The sequence below is a fragment of the Bombyx mandarina genome, chromosome 22 (assembly GCF_030267445.1).
Source record: "Bombyx mandarina strain Sakado chromosome 22, ASM3026744v2".
Classification (NCBI taxonomy): domain Eukaryota; kingdom Metazoa; phylum Arthropoda; class Insecta; order Lepidoptera; family Bombycidae; genus Bombyx; species Bombyx mandarina.
The window spans coordinates 2,213,985-2,234,195 of record NC_143228.1 but is presented as its reverse complement, the minus strand read 5'-3'; the positions used below and the strand labels follow the sequence as shown (position 1 = coordinate 2,234,195).

The following is a 20,211-nucleotide window of genomic DNA, read 5'->3' as shown; positions in this document are numbered from 1 at the left end:
GAATTTATTTTTTATTATAGTAACCGGCAAACTTCTTGAGCAAATGACCTTGACTGCGCAGAACCGAATTTTAGATCACTTTGGTGGTGAGGGTGAGGCGCGACGGCAGGGGACATCGTATCGAGCGCGTTATTGGTAGATCAGTCGAACCTTGCGCCCCGCACCGCGCCCTCGTTCCGCTTGCTCCCAAAAGTACGCTTGCGTACAGTGAAAAGTCTATCGTTATTAATCGTTAAGTTATTTGTTATAATTATTTGTGGACTTTGTTGCCATTGCTATTTGTTGAGTGTTTGTTGATTTTTTTATAAAAAATACACTATGCCGCGACAAACTGGTATAGTCTTCAAAAGAAAGGGTAGAAAAATTGTGTACGACGTATATTGCTTCATTATAAAACAGGGGAAGAATGATATGGAAAAAGTAAAACAGACTTCGGAAGCAACAAAAACATCCGTGAGTACTGTTAGGCGCATTATTAACGAAGCTAAAGGCTCTGGCTTGCTCGCCGTGTTTCGGACTCCGGGTAAGAAAAGATCAGGGAAGAAGAAAGTTACCGGAATGGATAGTTTCGTTCAATCTGTAATAAAAAGATATAATCATAATAACTACATAACAAGCAGCGAAACTCTGTACCGTAGAAAGGCTTCGAAAAATTCAAAGAAGATATAAATTTTAATGGCTCGGTATGAAGTTTACGACGAATTATGAAAGAACTAGGCTTCAGATGGAAAAAAAAAACAGAAAATAATCTGAAGCTGGTAATTGAAAAAAGTTACATTCGATGACTACGAATCGAATATCTTCAAAAAATAATTAATTATAGACAAAAAAGTAGACCGACCCGACCGAGTTGTAAACTACACCGATGATCCCTGTCGACTCATCACGATGATAGCAACTCGGGTGATAAAAACAGTGATGATGATGGTCAAGATTATGATAACGAAAAAAAATTACAAATACCAGCTTCGCTTCAACTGAACCAAGACCTGGCAACAGCTCTAGTTTTGACTTAATAGAAGGAATATCTATTTTACCCCAAGATTAAATTATTACAATTATTAACCTATATTTTTTGTTGATGTTCTCATAAATATATAAATAAATACATATGTTGTATTTAATAATTTAATTGCATTATGACGCAGAGTAAATAATGTTTTGCACGTGAGTGTACAATGCGCAAACTTACCCCCACTACGTCAACAAATGCTCAAGAAGTTTGCCGGCTATTATAAATAGGTTAAGATTGTTATGTTAAAGATCTACCGCTTAAAGTTTTTTAAGGAAAACTAATATCGTAATCTATGATTTAAATCGGCCTTTCCCAAAGTGGGCGATAACGCCCCACTGTAGGTGCTTCAGGTCTAAAGAGGGCGATAAGAGACCCAGAAAAATAGTTTTGGGAGCCCCTGATGTAAATGATACACAATCGGCATTTTTTCAATGGCCTGTATAGGCTTTAGGAGATGGAAAAAGTGAAAAATTGCGCAGGAAATTCCAATTATATTTGACATATGGACCGAACATCAGATTCCTACCTGGTCTATTTACTGTTGCCATCGATGCCAATCAACGTTGCTCATGGACTTCGGCGACTTCAGGAGCACAACCTAGCCTCTGTCCACTGCTGAGGGCGCTCCCCTCAAACCTCGTTTCAAGGACATGCCATAGCGCTTATGAAATACTGTAGAGGGGAGCTCATCCCAGAGCCGGATGGTACGTGCCAAAACAGATCTATAAAGATAGTCTAAAAGGAGTATGCATAAATAAAAAATGATGTTTGGTTTCTGTTCTTATTTGTTTGTTTTATTGTTCTATGTTTGACTTATGTAAACAATTATTTGATGCTGATGAGATTTAGTACAGATATTAAGCACCTCAGAAAAGGTTTCGGTCACATTACGGTTATGAGGTTTATTGGGTGATGACGGAGGAGGTGGCGTGTGCGTTGGTTGTATGTTGCGTGTTGTCTTCCATAAACCTCATCTGAGCGGTCAATAAAACACTACGTATATAGTCGGATTTTTTATTAGACGAAGTCAACTGACGTTTACTGTGTTGTCAGTTTTTGATGAAATAAAAATAGTGTTGTGACAAAGTGAACGATTGAAAAAACTCCTGAATTAATGAAATTGCCTCGATTGTCTAGTGAATAGTTGGTGTGCCGAATTGCCGATATTGGGTACGGGGTTCGAATTTTAGGCGTGCTTTGTACATACCAACGAGTTTTCGACGAAATATTATGTTCCTATAGTATCTACCTGTACTGAACACCGAGTGTTTTAAACATTAAGAAAAAGATTGCGAGGAAGCTTGTAAGACGGTCCTATTTCCAATACATCATATAGTTGAAACTATAGATGTATAAAATATAACAATCATAGGTAGGTAATGAAAATAAAAACAACTGATTGTAGTTACATACTACTAGTAACATATATTGGAGCACTTTAATATAATTTTATTGTAAAATATAAATAATATTCTTTTATAGTTTGAAATTAATGATTAACTCTTCACACTCATTGTTCATTTATGTGATTGAACGAGAACTGAACGCATCACTATTACTTTAAATATAGCAACATTATTTCACAAAGTGACATTAGCTACTGTCAGCTGGCTTCGTCTAATTAAAAATCCGACTATAATTACATGTTTATTCGCGTCAGCGACCGCGGTGGATCGCTGCACGTTGACCACTGACTGACTAACGTATGCTGCTCATTACTATATGCACAATAACTGCATAGTAAGCTAAGCGGGGCGGGGTATCATTCCCCTACACCAGCCTTTCTCAAAGTGGGCGATAACGCCCCCTTGTGGGCGCTGCAGGCTTAAAGGGGGGCGGTAGAAGAGGGCGTTGTGTAGAGGCTTGGGAGGCGATTTCATCTAGGAGGACTCTTTGACAGCGACTGAGCTCTCTGAAAAAATGGGGGCGCTAAAAATAATTTGTTCTCAAAGTGGGCAGTAGACAAAGTAAGTTTGGGAGCCCCTGCCCTACACCATCACGGTGGGTGACGCGTGAACAATTTCTCATACATTTAGAAACGTTCACAACGAAGCGTGACCGGGATTCGCTAGTCATCAAATAACTAACAACAAAATTTCTTCTAGAAAATGGTGTTTCGACAGCGATAATGTTAATGATTCTGTATGCTATAAATTTGGTACAAAAATATTGGGGATAACACAAATCTAAAATATACGCAAACAAGGAAATATTTTAACAGTAACTTTATTTTAATATAAATCATATTTATAGTAACACAGATCCCGTATTATAATATTTTATTAATGTCCCTATAATTTTCGCAACTGAATTTTCAACTGTTGTTTTTTTTTCCCTACCTAAGCTGATAGCCTTGAGAGGCTATCAGCGTAATCGGGCGAGATATTGTTCTGTGGTACCTACATAGTCAGGACTAAGGCTGATACATTACGTCACAACCAGTGTCCTCCCAGGGCCGCTCTGTGCTAATAATGCAATACACGGGAGTGGCTGTTTGGTGGCAAACTCACGGTATTCCTAAACTCATTACCCCGTTCGTATAACGGGTATGATTGCCTATACGATTTGCTGAGTACCTAGCTCATTACTATTTATCTCTATGTATCTAGAAATTTCAGTTCTGTCCTGCACGTTAAGTTCCACATCATTTGAAAACATGTTGATTGCCAAAAAATTAGAAGAATAGGTTTTTAAAAATTATATCGTGTCTCTTAAATTCCTCCTCGTTTAGATCACGAAATGAAGCGTTGATGTTACCAAAGTCAATAAATAAAATCGACGTTTTCTCTTTTTTTCTTGAAAAAGAATGGATTTTTTTTTGCGGGACGTCCGAAAGCATAGCTAAAGAATTTTAGAAAGTTCCTTTATTATAATTTATAATATACGATTGAATGCTTAGACCATGACTGTTTTAATATATGTTCTTCTCTAAACGTCCCTTCCTATGCGCATAGTGGGACCGATATGCAAGGCTTACGAAACAATAAAACCTGTGGTTAAACCAAAAATATTTATGAGAGAATTCACTTTTGTCCATACAAATAAAAAAAATACAGAATAAGGAAAAAAGTGAAACATTAAGAGACATTAATGTGAATTATCAATGTAACATACTTTTTCTTAATATATACTAATTAATGAGCTTGGAATAAATTCCAATATTCATTGTGTTCATCGTACAAAATATTCATTTATAGAATTAGTTTATAAAATTAAAAACTTACTATTTATAAATTTTATAATACATGGAATAATATAATCTATACAGTAGTAGCATTTTATAAGACACGTGCAAATTGGACACAATCTCACAAAGATCTAGCTATTGTTTAAAAGATATATTTGCTCATTGACAGATTTTAATTAAATATCTGTGAAAAATGATAATTAAAAATACCATATTTCAGAGAACATGAGAACATTTGTTTATAATTTGATTACCAACAACCATACCTTTAAGGATGGAACGTTTACATGTATTACAATAGCTCTGATCCAATCAAACTGATTCACATTTATTCTGCTTGTCTCAACCTGGCAAGTCTCTGTGTGAGTTCATCTTGTTCTTGGGAAACAACAGTTGCGGTACCAATAGATGTGCTCGGAACACCAGATGGAAGTTCCATATTTAGCTCCAACCTTGAAAACAAATTATCACAATTTTAATAGATTTCTTGCAAATAAACTTATGATTATAAAACAATTTACTCATTCTTACAATTGGTCTTTATATTGTACTTCATCAAGTGAGATGATTATAAAAAGCAACTATTGAACTTACATACCTAGTTATAAAATATACAATCAAGGCATACTTTTGTACTTTGTATGAATTTATACATTACCTTTTTTAATATAATTGATATGATATTAAGTTTAGCTAAATTAATTAGTACACCATTCATTTACAAGACAAATTTAATGTGTAATAGGAAAAAGGTTAAAAAATTCATACCCAGCTTCATCTGCAACTTGTTGAAGTAAATTATCAACGTCTCCTTGGGGAACTGTAGTTGTTGTAGTTTGTGACATTGCATTCTCCATGTAGGACGACTGGACATCCAAATCCTCAAACTGACTCTCGAACTTGTCCATTAGTGTAGAAATTTTTTCTAAGTTCATTGATTTCATTGCTGCGTCCATTGCTTTTACTACACCGGCCATTGAATTTGTAACCTTAAATTATAAACAATTATTTAATTGTATATCTATAATATCTTCTGTCCTGATCCATACAACTTTATAAAAGGTATATAACTAAATTATAAATTTAAATCATTTACTTATTTCCAAAGAAATCTGAATAACAGTGTAACATGGAATACCATACTTTACTGATGGTAGAACCTCTTGCAAGTCGAGCGGGTAGGTACCACCGCCTTGCCTATTTCTGCCGTGAAGCAGTAATGCGTTTCAGTTTGAAGGGTAGGGCAGCCGTTGTAACTATACTGAGATCTTAGAACTTATATCTCAAGGTGGGTGGCGCATGTACGTTGTAGATGTCTATAGGCTCCAGTAACCACTTAACACCAGGTGGCCTGTGAGATCATCCACCCATCTAAACAATAAAAAAATAAAAATACCAATGTGACATATTATTATTAGTGTACCTTTCTAGTTGTTAATGCTGTTTGAACTCTGCTAGAAACAGCATCAACTCTCGCAGACATCCTTAGGTAGTTGAGAGCTTGGTTCTTCTGCCTAATCGCATTCTCTGCATGTATTCGTGCCCCCTCCATGTTACCTTTCTGTATAGCTTTCTTAGCTTTCTCTTTTTCTAGTTTTTCTTCTTTTTCACATTTTTTTGAATTGCGTTCTAACTCCTTCACAGCAAATTTTAAATTAAATAAATGTTCTGATTGTTTCAATTAAGGATAGTCATTGTTTTGAGTGCTTAAGATCTGTGTTGAAGATCTTAGATTATTTAACAAAAAATTCTACTATACTAACTACTATGCCTAAGCATTAACATATAATCTAGCCATAATATGTATATAATAAATACATGGTACATAGACAAAAAATGTTTACCAGTCACATTTACTAAAAGAAGGATTTCTTGATGGTAGAAGCCAGGTTAGATTGGCAAAAGTGTCAATAGACACCAGGATATACCTAAGTAAGGCAAGGTCTAAATGTTGGCAAGTGGTGCTTGTCAGCTTCCATGCAGGTTACAAAAGATGTCTATCAATTGAAAATTAAATATGTATAGATATCAGCAGTGCTCCTGAAGCTCAAGAGCTAAAGGGAATTCAGCAGCACTAAAAATGCTTAACTATACATAAATTTTTAAAATTAGTTGCAATAACCAATTTATTAAAATATTTGCGCAAAGGAAAACTGCAGTCTTATCTGCATGGAAGTAACTAAAGAATATATCATTATGATTATTTGATCAAAATTTATTATATAAAATCATTCCGTTCTACTTACATCAGCAGGTTCTCTTACGGACAAAGTTTTAAATACTGATATCATAAAAATAACTTATAGTTATGATAAACATTTCTGAAAAGGATACTTTCCATTGCGGAGGATGACATTTCGTTCCCCAGTTTGAAGGCTTTTATGAACTTTTAACACACAAAAAATAGGTAATAATAATACCCAACAAACGGATATCTAGTAAATTTCAGAATTAGAAAAACGTGAAAAAGTGATAATACTGTTATTAAGGCAGATTATTCATAAATAAATCCAAGAAATGAGTCACCACCATAGACAAATCAATTTTAGAGTACATATATTAAGGGTATAATCTATATTAGAGTATACAACATTATTAAGTGTCGGAATTACTGCTCAATGCTAAAAAATTATGAAGGACTACGATTGCTGATAATGTAAATAGCTTGTAATAACGTATGAAAGTAAAAGTCAAAAAATTTACATAAGTATTATTCACTGTTAGTTTATTACGAATGTAAAGGCGGCTATAATTCTAATGTTAATTGTGAATTAATGTTAAAATATTTATATTTACATCCCTCACGAACAAATCTTAAGTATATAATCTATGCTCACAAACAGCGATCGAAAAAAGGGACTACTCAATAAAAATAAATTATAACTCACATCTGTGAGCATACACTTTTTTCAGAGCCAACGGGACTATTTGTATTAATTTTTTAAGAGTTATTTTGTAAAAAGGTGATCGTAACGTGAGAACGTAATGTAAGTACGTGATCTTCAAATTTTTGTTTTTCAAATTTACATCTTTATTTTTATTAGACACAAACTCACCCATACTATGATGTAGATGAAAGCGAGTTTCATATTTTGTTACGATTTCATGTCTTAACTACTCAATCGATTATCATAAAATTTCTCATATACTTTGTCAGGGGCACACCGAAAGGCACTGGATACCTTTCATACAGAAAAGGTTACTTATGTACTATTTCCGAAGGATATAAGTTTGAAACCGTCATCCAGCATAAGAACTCGGTCTATATCGGGCGACTATACATACGCAAGAAGCTTAAAATTTAAAGTTTAAAAAATTTATGTTCAAAATGCAAAATTTACAAAATGTATTTAGTTATTATTTTATACATTTATTATACATGTTTCATTCGTAGATAGCCTCTTGCCACGTTGTATTCCGGAAACGTGAATTGACTACGTTTAAAATTAATTAATTAATTATAAATTATGGAATTACATTTAAATATACATTATACGGATACAACTAGCCATTCATTTAAATAGCTAGGATGGGAAACGAACTTACGCCTTACCAGAAACTGTAAGGCTAGAAAAAGCCACAGAAACTTTCGCCTTGGTTTTTATAGGAATAGGCTCAGTCGGGAACGATTTACGAAAACAGATTGTGGTATTCGATAGTAAATCGTTTGGAAATACTGAGACTTTCTTAAATTGTTATTTGTTATCTGTGGTTCTGTTGCTGCAGTTGGTACGTCTTTCATTTTGACACGACATTTCGACAACAAAATAACAAAAGATCAAAATAAATTCAATTGAGTGAAGTTGCTGCAGCCGGGTAAACGAAGGTGCAAAATAATCTTTTTAAATTTAAAACATCGGACTTTACTGTAACTTGAAAACGAATTGTATATTTTTTTCGTGTATTACCTGTATGGGGCTTAATATTATTTTTCATTTTCTTATATTCGTAATTAAAACAAATTAGTTGACATATACGTAAACCAGAGGATTTCGTTGGGCGTAAAAAGAAAATGGCGTGTGCTACATTAAAAAGAAATCTGGATTGGGAGTCTAAGGCGCAATTACCTACAAAGAGAAGAAGATGTTCACCATTTGCAGCAAGTCCAAGCACAAGTCCTGGGTTAAAAACATCAGAATCGAAACCATCTTCATTTGGAGAATCCGTTAGTGCACCTGTGAAAATTACCCCAGGTTTGTTTATTTTTTTACATCGAACTTTACTGAGTTTCAATTTGTTTTGTAAGCTCGTAATAAATTTAGTTAGTAATAAATTAAAGTTTTTATTGTTCTAGTTGGCATTAAAATTTACTTTACGCCATAATTTGTGCGATATCAGAAACATTTTATTGTGTCAGAGCGAGATAGGTGATGCGTAAACTGCGTAAAGATCGTTGCGTGCATTTTTTGTTCTTTTGTGAAGTTTTTTTCTTACATCGAATGATTTTAGACGTATTCTGAAAAGCTTGGAACGTGCTCTTCTAACTACCCCATAAAGATACACTATAAATGAGATTTTGATTAGTTACCCACTCACTTGAAATTTAATACTGCAGTGTGAACGAACAGACATAATTACTGGTTTCATGCTTTGTGGTTTCGATCTTTGTGACAAAATAGTATCGAAACCACTAACTAACGCGATGAATTTATCTTTCGCCCGAATTTTTATAAAGTTTTCGTTTTTGTGAATGAATAGTCAATATCAGCTGATTCATCATTGTCCAAACAAAGTATGCAAATGAGCCAAAGTACTTCTCTTACCGACTCGTTTTGCAACTGTGGCAATTTTTGTTTTGTTAAAAGCATGTGGTGTTTATTTATGTAATTTTAGACTGGCCCTCACATTGTTAATTATTACATTAAACATGTGGTATTTTTGGAATTAAGAACAGCTAGGTTTTCATTGCCTTAAAAGGTAAACAAGCATTCAGCCCTCTTGATGGTGAGTGGTCATGAACATCAGCATAACAGGGGGGGCATAGCTGATATGCTGCCTGCAACTTCAGACTATCAAAACATTAATAAATGGAAAATGTTAATTACAGATAATAGTCTAAAACTTTAATTAACAGAATAAATTGTTTAATCTGGGTTGAATGATTTAATCCAAGTAAATTTTTAAATAGAGTTTTCTTAAAACTAATTTATTTTTATAAAAATCATTGATTAATTACACGCAGCATAGAATTTCCATATTTTAGATTGTAATTAGACGAACAAAAAATACATGGCATGAAACAGTTTGCTTTTGAACTTTAATAAATTGACCACATATGAAACAAAATGCATCAACATCGTATTTACACTTTCGTGACATTTTAAGTTTTTTTGGGCTTGTAAAAAACACCTGATCATTGTTTATGACTCGAGTGCCATCTAGTGGCACTGTGTAAACGTAAACACCCCACTCTCATAGCACGTTTTTTTTTTAAGTATTAAAATAAATTAAAATATATAAAAAAAATAAAAAATTAGTATTATTACTATAACTATCACAAAAGCAAACTTTATACCAAAAAAAGGTATTTTATTTTCGTTTTTGTGAATAATTAACCGGAAAAACTTAGTATAAAAGTTAGGACAAAGAATGAAATTTTTTTTGTAGAGTTGTGATCATCATGATGTTATTACTAAGACTATAAATTTGTAAAATGTTTTTTTAAGATAGTAAATGTTTATTTATTTTGGTTATGGCTACATCAAATCAAACTACAAAATAGTAATTTCTAAATATTTCAAACACATAAAATAATAAAACCAATTATTATTTAAATTAGTAGATAGTAGGGTTTTAACAATAATTTGTGTTTTTTTGAACATTACTTTTATTTGAAAATTACATGAGTAAAAATTATTGTTCATCATAACATGAAATATTTGTTCAATAAAAAAACAATCAAGGTTTTTTTTTTTGTGCAAGCCTGTAAATTTCCACTACCAGGAAACTGTTCGTGGTTTTAAAATTTTTAGTGTATGACATAATTGGCTGCACATGTTTGTCTAAGCTTTCACACATTTTAAAGCATTATGTGATCCATGAATATTAGCAATATCACACAGGCTTCAGAACTAGATCTACTTGTTAACTTGAATTCGTGAAGTAGTCCGGAATCAATTCTTAAATCAAGAAACACAATCAAATCCATTTTCACCAGGTGGACAGTGGGTTATTTTGCTCATCATCATAAATGAACTTATACTTCTTACACATATTCAGTTTTGATCTATAACAATTACAAGGATCATCATGACTCATTTTGCGCCAATAAACTTAATTCCTAACTAAATTAAAATGTTTACAGAACGCATGGCACAAGAGATTTATGATGAGATTAAACGACTGCATAGACGTGGACAGCTGCGCCTGGCCAACGGCTCTGCTGCATCATGCTCATCATCAAGTGGATCCGAAGGAGACTGTTCACCGCCTCATCAATCAGCTCACGGCCCACAACGTGCCCGCACTCGTGCACTATTCACTTTTAAACAGGTCTAATAATTAATGCTCCATTTTTTATATTCAATTCTGGTTAAAATCCACCTAATTTTAATTAAAAATGTGTAAAGAAAAAGCCTATATTATTTAAAACTCCTTAGTTTTTAAAAAGGGTTTTTCTTTATTGTCATTCAGTAAAAAGTAAGTTGTTTGTTTAAAATATAAATTTTAAAAGAGATTAAGGGCTTTAAATGTTTTTTTCTTATTATGTTACAGAAAACACAATTAAGTTTTTTATTTTTATTGTTTATTCATTCTGAAGCACCCCCTATCATTATAAATATAATGTGTTTATTCAGGTTCGTATGATCTGTGAGCGAATGCTCCATGATCAGGAGGTGGCTCTACGTGCTGAGTATGAGTCTGTACTCAGCACCAAGCTTGCTGAACAGTATGAAGCCTTTGTGAGGTTCAACCTGGATCAGGTACAATAATATTTTTATACTTAAAGTATTAAATTAGGTTCTGTGGTCTAGCTACATTCTAGCTTCTTTAGGAAACAGAAAGTTATGTATCTCTGCAAATATGAATTGTGTTATCATTATGAATAACTATTAGGAATTTATACTATAGCTTTAGATGCAGGTAGAAGTATTAGATAAATTATTTCTGGTTGCAAATTTTTGTGACAGCAAGAATACTTCATAGATACAAGCAAGTGGCTTGGAATATTCAGTAACATTCACTTGCCCTGAAATATGGTTTTGTAGATTCTGCTGTATGTTATTGTCAATACCAACCTTAATCAGTTCTTGAAAAGGCTCTACTGACTCCTGCGGTAACCATAGTCCTGTTCAATAAGCATGAAATCCTGTTAACAGCTGGGTTTGATTTGGTTGATATCTCCATTCACCACAATGAGAACCTCCAGAAGACTGAAAAGGATAAAGATACATTGATAAAATATTTAATCTTCTGATGGTTGTGCAAGTGCATGATTTAATGCTGAAGAGCTTTAACCAACACCTTAAGGAGCTTTCACAATCCAGCTGGCTTTAAAACTTAGTGCAGAAAGCTGTCATTCTTGACACAGTGTGCATTGTGAGGAGGTTTCTCCGAAGCTCTTAACTGCTGGAGATTTTTATATGGCACAAATAAAATTTTTAGTCCTTTAACAAATGGGTACATTGTATTGTTTATAATTTTAATTCATTTACAGTATGTGTAATTAATTATTACTTAGAGGTCATAAACATTTAATGACCTCTAAGTAAACTTAAGAGCCATGAGCTTGGCTGCTCATCTCCACTAATTACCTAATAAAACAGTTATTTGGTTTTGATGATGTTATTAGCTAGTTAAGTTGGTTCCTAAATTAGAATTAATTAATTTGGTTTTAACTAAAAATTGGTGAATTACAGGTGCAGCGCCGACCCCCGCCCAGCACGTGCATGTCGCTCGGTATGGACGCCGAACACATGCACCAGGACCTTGTACCCAGCTGTGAGTATTTGTTACAAAGTTGTCCTTTTACACAAGTTCTTGCCCGTGGATACCATTTGGTTTTCTGCTATGTGAAAAAATGTTACTTCAAAAAAATTGTTTTACCTTTGTTATTGAGGTTTGGGTCTCTTATGTTAACTTCATGTACAAGGTGAAATGATTAAACACACACATGTTTATTGACAGTTCTCAGGATCAAAATTATAGTATCACTATACACACAATATATGCTTGCTGTTTGCATACTGAATGGGTGTCGCTCTTTACTATATAATTGCTTCACGTATAGTCTCGCTTCGCGTTCTTGAATTCGGTTTGATTATTGTCGCACTTTTGTTCTTGTGCATATAGGCCCCTTAGTATGGTGCGATTAATGATACGACCTCAATCAATATCGTTCGTCTACCCTCTTTTAGATGACGTTATTGAATTTTACAATTATAATCATAAAAGCAAGCAGTTTCACATTGTAAAATTTTCCGGATATTGTTATCTTTGTCTTATCCTTTAATTATATGATTTATTAAGTAAAAAACAAAAGAAATAAGTGTACTGTTAAAACAATCACAATCCTAGATTTTCGATTTTCTGCAATAGTTCATTGTAATATAGTTTTACCAGAGAGTGGTCTTAAGATTTCTACATCACTGAAAAGTAACTTAAGGTTCAGATAAATTCAAGCTGACACTGATATTGATAAAGTTTAAAAACTAAAAAGACACATAAATAGCAAATCGAGCTAACTATTGAAGTTGTTGTGGCCTTAAGCATAAAACGCTCGGTGCTTACCAAGGGATGCAACGTTGTTCGAATTTTGCAAGCAGGTGCCAATTTTTCTAACGAAATACGTACGTAACAATTGTCAACCACGGTGAAGGAATAACAGTGTGTAATGAAAATAAATTCTTACAACTCATGTCTCTAGGTGGGTGGCGCTATCTACGTTGTAGAGGTCTATGGGCTCTCTGGTACCCACTTAATATTAACCAGATGGTTTCTGAGCTCAATCACCCACTGAAGCAAAAATACATATTTTTTCCTCATCGTGTTGATATTGGTTAAACAGGATTTGAGAACAATGTTAAAATTATGGAATAAGTTATTTAATTATTAAGATTAAATTATTGTATTGTCATTGGGTCCTTGGTTGAATTCTCAAGTTAAACGAACGTCACAATAAACACAATAAAATTGTGTTAACAAACATTTAAGAGTTTTTTGTCCACTGATAATAAAGTATTATGCTTTACCTATATAAAAATAATGTATTCTTTTATAAATCGGTTTTCAGATCTGTCCTAATAACAACATGAGGCGGAAACGTAGTGTGGCGCCGCCAATATATCAAGACAAACATATTTTCGTATATGTGAATAATGTATGCGGGAGAATAAGTATCCTAACAAATGAAGACATTGTGATTGCGGCGGAGTTCGACTGGGACTTGTATTGATTGATGCACTATAGTAAAAAAATGTAATACAAAAGACCAACTACAGAATTTTCATCAAATTGACAGAAATTTGTCATGTTACAAACTTTACTTAGTGTATAAAATTTTATTATACACATTAACTGTTGAAATGTACATTACATTTTATTCAAAGTCTGTACCACTAAAAGTGTAAAAAGAAGTTTAATGCATTCTCTGCAATGTTGCAAGTTAAATTATTCTTAAGAATAAGATAAATTTGTATAAATACAGAGATGATATTAAGAGTAAGCAGTTTGTTTGCGTGCATTGTTAACACAATATTTTGTCCTGGTTGAATTCCGTGGTTCATGCCACATAAACATAATTAGCTTATAACGCTTTAGATAAGGTTCGCTGGATAATTGTGTTCATAGACTGGGACGATGGCGACTGCGTTCGCTATAAAGTATTGATTTAAACGTATGCCACGCATTTGAATTGAAAATTGTACTGAGATGTTATTAATGTTTAAAAAAAAAAACTGGTCTTTTGTTAACAATATGGCCAAAGTTAGGGTCATTGTTGTATATGTCATAGTAATTTGACAAGTAGGATTTGAATTTTCGAATCAAAAATATATACAAACGTTTTATATTTACGTTTTCTAAACAAACGGACCTGTAGTTTAGTATATAATAACATGATAAATTCACGCAGAGTGCCTCTTTAAATCATTGTCCTCAAGAGTTTGTGAATTAGTTAGCCATAATTATTTTGAATGGTATGATTTACTTTTTTATTGTATTTTAATGTTGTCGAATTATAGTTATAGTTTTTTTTTTCGTCGTTGCTAGTAGTTGCAAATGCGACAAGCTTCGACGGAATGGCCTTCGTATCAGACGTCTGGTAATTTGTAATCTAATGTATTTGTAAAATGGTCATGGCCGAAATTTATCACTCATTTTTTGTGTTTTATTCACACTGATACACGGCTTACTAGAAAATTAATAATTAATTAGCTTTATTTAAGACTTTCTAAGTTATTTTTTTGCTCTCAATAATGCACAGTTTTAGCTAATGTCGCCGCCGCACACGGATACTGCGCGACACATTGACAAACATTATTGGGATTTGTTTTATATTATTGTTTAGTTAAAAAAAAAAACATTTTGATTGAATACGAAAACGATGATTTGTTACCAAGCATTATTCAATGAAAATAGGATAGGATTTTTTTAAATTGTATTATCAGCTCATTATTAGTAGGTTATTGGCGTTTAAGAACTGAAATTAAATTAGCTAAACACCCAGAACGTAGTTTTATTTTCTATCACAAATATCTTGCATGAGTAACTTACACGATTAAGTTCACTGCCCCTAAGGCTGCCTGTCCACCGAAACGGAGCGAGGCAGTGGAGCGGACAAACAGAAATATTAACCAATAAGATTGCGCAAAATCTCTGCTTCTCTTCAGTGGGCAGCTTTTTTTTCCTACCTGTGCTGATAGCCTTGAGAGGCTATTTCAACTTCACCCTAACGTGTGTAGGTGAGCTCACGGGGCTCAAACCGGAGTGTTGCTAACACTGACCCTAGCAAGAGCAGTGTTTCGCAGAATCTACCATCGGATCAGAAACCCGACCCACTGAGAAGATCCGGCGAGAAACTCTGGACTGTGTTTATGGGTTAATTCGCTCGTCGAGCCCTTCGTCGCAAGCGACGGGTTCGACGAGAACGGTGACTGGTGCTTATGGTGCCTAAAAGCACCGTTAATGGATCAGAGGACAGGGAGTTGCGAACTAGTTTAAAAGTGTATACCAAATCGGTAAGCGGAGCTGTGAAGCGAGGGCGGGCGCGGGCGCCAGACGCACCCACAGTATGAACTGACTCGTCGCGTAGGTACTAAACTGCGCTCCGCATTACTTTCTCGCTCCGCTCCGGTGGACAGGCAGTCTAAGCGCAGGACTACCATTTACTATAAAGCCATGCACTGCGTCCCACTCGATACCTACCCCCTTGGTCTCATATCGAGGCGTCAGTGTGCCACATCGCGCTGACGGAACACCAGCCGATCGTCATCGCATCCGTATACCTCCCCCCTCCCTCCACAAGTCCCTCCTGAGCAGTGACATCGACACTGCTCGAGTGACGCTGTCATTCTAGCAGGTGATCTAAATTGCCACCACACTATATAGGTGTTTCTTTGATGGATCGAGTCAGTAATGATGAAATCCGTCGAAGAACCAACGTAACCGACATAGCCCTAAAGATTAGCAAGCTGAAGTGGCAATAGGCCGGACATACGTGTCACAGAACCGGTGACCGATAGAGCAGACGTGTTCTGGACTGGAGACCGCGTACTGGTAAGCGCAGCGCTGGGCGTCCCCCTGCCCGTTAGACCGATGACTTGCGGCGATATGCTGGGAGAGATTGGATGTGGAAAGCGGAGGATCGTTCATTGTGGCGGACTATAGGAGAGGCCTACATCCAGCAGTGGAGAGATACAGGCCAATGATGATGATATATAGGTGGAACTGCCATCGGGCGAATGTGAGCGGTAGGCATCTCGACGCGTTTACAGGCGACCTCACATTCGACCTAGTCGGCCCTCCAACCCCTACATGCTATCCGTATAGCACCGCGCTCCATCCGAGCACAATATACCTGGCACTGCTTCGGAACGTAACTCTGCGCTTACACTCCGTCGAGGTAATGTCAAAATTCGACTAAGACCACTGACCTGTCACATGCAGCTCGGTCGCCCCACAACCCAGACGCAGTGACGAAGACCATGGTGGATTGGAAGAAGCTGATCACCAGCTTAGCCGAAGCTCGGAGAGACTGTCGAATCCATAAACATCATGACCGAACACATTTCTTCCGCGACCATAAGATCTTCTAAAGAAGTGGATGTGGAAGACTGCTTCCACCGCATCAGACTCTCTCCTAAGATCTAAGAAGAGAAAAATCTCTTAAGAGCTAGGAACGCGACCATCTGGGCCTACGATCTATATCCCACGGAATCAAACCGGAATCGGATGCGTCATCTTCAGCGTCTACGCTATCGAGAACGTTAAAAAACTCGCATTAAGAATGCTTCGCGCTATACAGTGCGCGAACGGGGAACAGAACGGCCAAACATTATGTATTTTTGTATGAAATGATTCATGCCTGACCGTGTCCCGGCCGTGCGCCGCCAGTACTCGGCCGGGGCACGGCGTTGAAATGTCGATGGATATTGTTTCCCGGCTCCGGCACGGTCCGGCCCCGACACGTTCTAACATGAACATATGCGCCCGTAGTGCAGTCAACATCAAATCTTAGTGAGATGAGCAGCTCAACAGCAAAATGTACGATGAGAAATCTTGTTCTCATCTTCTATAATTTCTTTGTAAAGTAAAGCAGATTCTCCTTCTGCTTTTCGCTTTCTCCCGGTTGGATGTACACCCCATCTTCTTTTAGTAGTTTCGCTTCATTTTTCCAATACTTAATCACCGATGGCAATTTCAATAGCTGCCAATTCAAATTGTGAAAATTATATATTTACTTAAACGCCAAGTCTATCGACACATGAAATCACTAGCTGACAAAAACCACATAACACAGACACGAATACACCCAGCTTGATAAATAAATAATAATAAATAAATAAATATTTACTAACAATCACGCCACGTTAACTGGTCCCGTGATAAGTTCGTAAAGAACTTGTGTTACAGGTACCAGATAACGGAAATAAATGTAAGATTTTTATTATACACATACATATATTTAATGTAACATGTATTTTGTATATAATGTAACATTATTTGATTTAACATGAATGACTGGCCCGGTCCGGTCGCGACACGGTGTAGCGTGAATCATCCCTTATGGACACTGAACCAAATCAGAGCGTCTCTAGGATATACCTTAAGGATAAGACGTCCGGTGCATTCGTTGTTGCGATGCACCGGTGTTCGAATCCCGCGGGCGGGTACCAATTTTTCGAATGAAATACGTACTTAACAGATGTTCACGATTGACTGCCACGGTGAAGGAATAACATCGTGTAATAAAAATCAAACCCGCAAAATTATAATTTGCGTAACCACTGGTGGTAGGACCTATTGTGAGTCCGCACGGGTAGGTACCACCGCCCTGCCTATTTCTGCCGTGAAGCAGTAATGCGTTTCGGTTTGAAGGGTGGGGTAGCCGTTGTAACTATACTGAGACCTTAGAACTTATATCTCAAGGTGGGTGGCGCATTTACGTTGTAGATGTCTATGGGCTCCAGTAACCACTTAACACCAGGTGGGCTGTGAGCTCGTCCCGTCCACACATCTAAGCAATAAAAAAAAAAAAAAAAAAAAAAAAAAAAAATATATACGAACATAATTATTATTAAACGAGTCTACCTCGGTCCAGTAGTTTGAACATCGGATACGGTCCGAATATGGACCGGATTCGGTACGGTCGGCTACCGTACTGAATTCGGTCGTGTGGACGGTTAGGCCGAACAAACAACGACTAGTGTTCGGAAAGCCAAGAAAGACGCCCGATACCGAACGTGATGTAATAATTGAAGTTCTTAAATTATACAACGATGTACAATGTTTGCGTGATACATCTCACAATCTTTATTGGAACCCAGATGTTTGAAAGCCAACAATTACATTTACAATACTTAAAGAGGGTATGGGCATATGATGAGACGAAATGAAATTGAGGTTGGTAACAGAATGTTACCTATGAATGTGGAAGGATATAGAGGAAGAGGTAGACCTGAGAAGAAATGGATGTATTGCGTGAAAGACGATATGGGTAAGAGGGGAGTGAGCGAAGAAATGGTATATGATAGAAGAGTATGGAAGGAGAAAAAATGTTGCGCCGACCCCAGGTAACTGGGAGAATGGCAGGATAATGATGATTTAGAATACCTAAAGAGGATTACAAAAAAATTGAAAACATTGCAAGAGTAAGTAATTGTGACGATATAATTGAAATAAAGTTTAATTTTCGAAACTCTCTTGATGCAAGATACTGCTCTCCCTGATGCAAGATACTTTAACGTGGCAATAAGTTGTACTTCCGCAACAGACTTTCTCATAACAATATTTTTTTTTTGTGATCCAAGGTTTAACTGAATTTAATAAATCTCCAAAGATTAACCGATTCATTCATATTTTAAAATCATCTTCAGCTAAAATTCTTATCAACTTCATGTGACTAAGCGCGTCGCGCTCTCTTATATACAGTTTTACCCATTCTCTTCTTTTACCCGCTTTTTACGTGTTAGTTGTAATGTTGCTGCTAGTTTTTCCGCTACAACCATGAATTTTTGAGTTCAACGACATAAATCCATGTGCACTTGAAGGTGCTCACGTCCGGATATGGTTTGCAACTGTTCGATCCGGTTGTCTGAGGCGAAAACGAATTTGTAAGGCGGATTTGGTCTGCTAGACCAAATTCGAGCGTGTGTTAATGCTTTAACTGTCCCGCTAGAAGAAAGTCACGGCACGGAATGCTGACAAAGGGGAATCGTTGGCGGTATTTGCTTAAAGAGCACTGACCGTGGCGCGTGTCTAATTTGCTTAAAGAGTACTGTGAAAGATGCCGCCGAGGACATTACCGTTGGCTGCTTTGTGGTGTTTCTATTTCACCGCACGTCACCGGTTAATACCGCTAGGAATAAAAGGGATTATGGAGGATAGAACTATGAAGGCTATGCTCCGATTTACACTGCGAACAGTGTTCAGTGTTTGTATTGGGGAAAAGTTCGTTCCGTTATGACTGACAAAATACAGTTGCAGTTTCCTAGCGAAATGTATGACGTCATAAATCGACATCATTTTTCCACTGTGAACACTGCTGGTATTTTCGAGGCATGATGATCACGTGATCACTTTTACGGTGCATCCTCATTTCAATATTTCGATTATTAAGTTTGTAAGTATTATACATTAAATTGTTTGAAAATCAATATTTTCTATTATTAACTAAATTGAAACTTTTTTTTTGTTGGAGTTTTTTTTTTTTTTTTTTATTGCTTAGATTTGTGGACGAGTTCACAGCCCACCTGGTGCTAAGTGGTTACTGGAGCCCATAGACATCTACAACGTAAATGGGCCACACACCTTGAGATATAGTTCTAAGGTCTCAGTATAGTCACAACGGCTGCCCCACCCTTCAAACCGAAACGCATTACTGCTTCACGGCAGAAATAGGCGGGGCGGTGGTACCTACCCGTGCGGACTCACAAGAGGTCCTACCACCAGTAATTACGCAAATTATAATTTGCGGGTTTGATTTTTATTGCACGATGTTATTCCTTCACCGTGGAAGTCAGTCGTGAACATTTGTTGAGTACGTATTTCATTAGAAAAATTGGTACCCGCCAGCGAGATTCGAACACCAGTGCATCGCTCGATACGAATGCACCGGACGTCTTATCCTTTAGGCCACGACGACTACCTATGTCGAGTGAAAATATCGAATGAAATAAAAAACTTTGATGACAGTATACTGTACCGCCTTACGTTTTAAGCAATTACCAGTGTTACTAATTATAAAGAAAGTTCGTAGTATAATAAATTGACGTCACATCTCACAGTGCTTGCAGTGCAAAGTGGAACATAGCCGAAGTTTTTTTTCTACCTATGCTGATAGCCTTGAGAG

At 36.1% G+C, this 20,211-nt stretch overlaps 2 protein-coding genes across 3 annotated transcripts; one reads left to right on the top strand and one right to left on the bottom strand.

Annotated features, from left to right (window-relative positions):
* Positions 1-3,225: 3,225 nt before the first annotated feature.
* Positions 3,226-6,757, bottom strand: Chmp1 (charged multivesicular body protein 1). Its single transcript, XM_028172336.2, has 4 exons — positions 6,537-6,757; positions 5,626-5,870; positions 4,971-5,191; positions 3,226-4,654 (listed from the first exon to the last, which is right to left on the bottom strand). The coding sequence occupies exons 1-4, from the start codon at positions 6,556-6,558 to the stop codon at positions 4,531-4,533; spliced, it is 612 nt and encodes a 203-aa protein (XP_028028137.1). The 5' UTR covers positions 6,559-6,757; the 3' UTR covers positions 3,226-4,530.
* Positions 6,758-7,760: 1,003 nt separating this feature from the next.
* Positions 7,761-14,867, top strand: LOC114248398 (akirin). 2 transcript variants are annotated; one of them, XM_028181657.2, is made up of 5 exons: positions 7,761-8,395; positions 10,507-10,694; positions 11,000-11,125; positions 12,062-12,143; positions 13,435-14,867. In XM_028181657.2, exons 1-5 carry the CDS (start codon positions 8,215-8,217, stop codon positions 13,443-13,445), a joined length of 588 nt encoding a protein of 195 aa, XP_028037458.1. In that variant the 5' UTR covers positions 7,761-8,214; the 3' UTR covers positions 13,446-14,867. The 2 variants fall into 2 exon arrangements, with proteins under 2 accessions (XP_028037458.1, XP_089593301.1); XM_089737175.1 differs by lacking the exon at positions 13,435-14,867 and having other exon boundaries at positions 12,062-12,313.
* Positions 14,868-20,211: the final 5,344 nt, after the last annotated feature.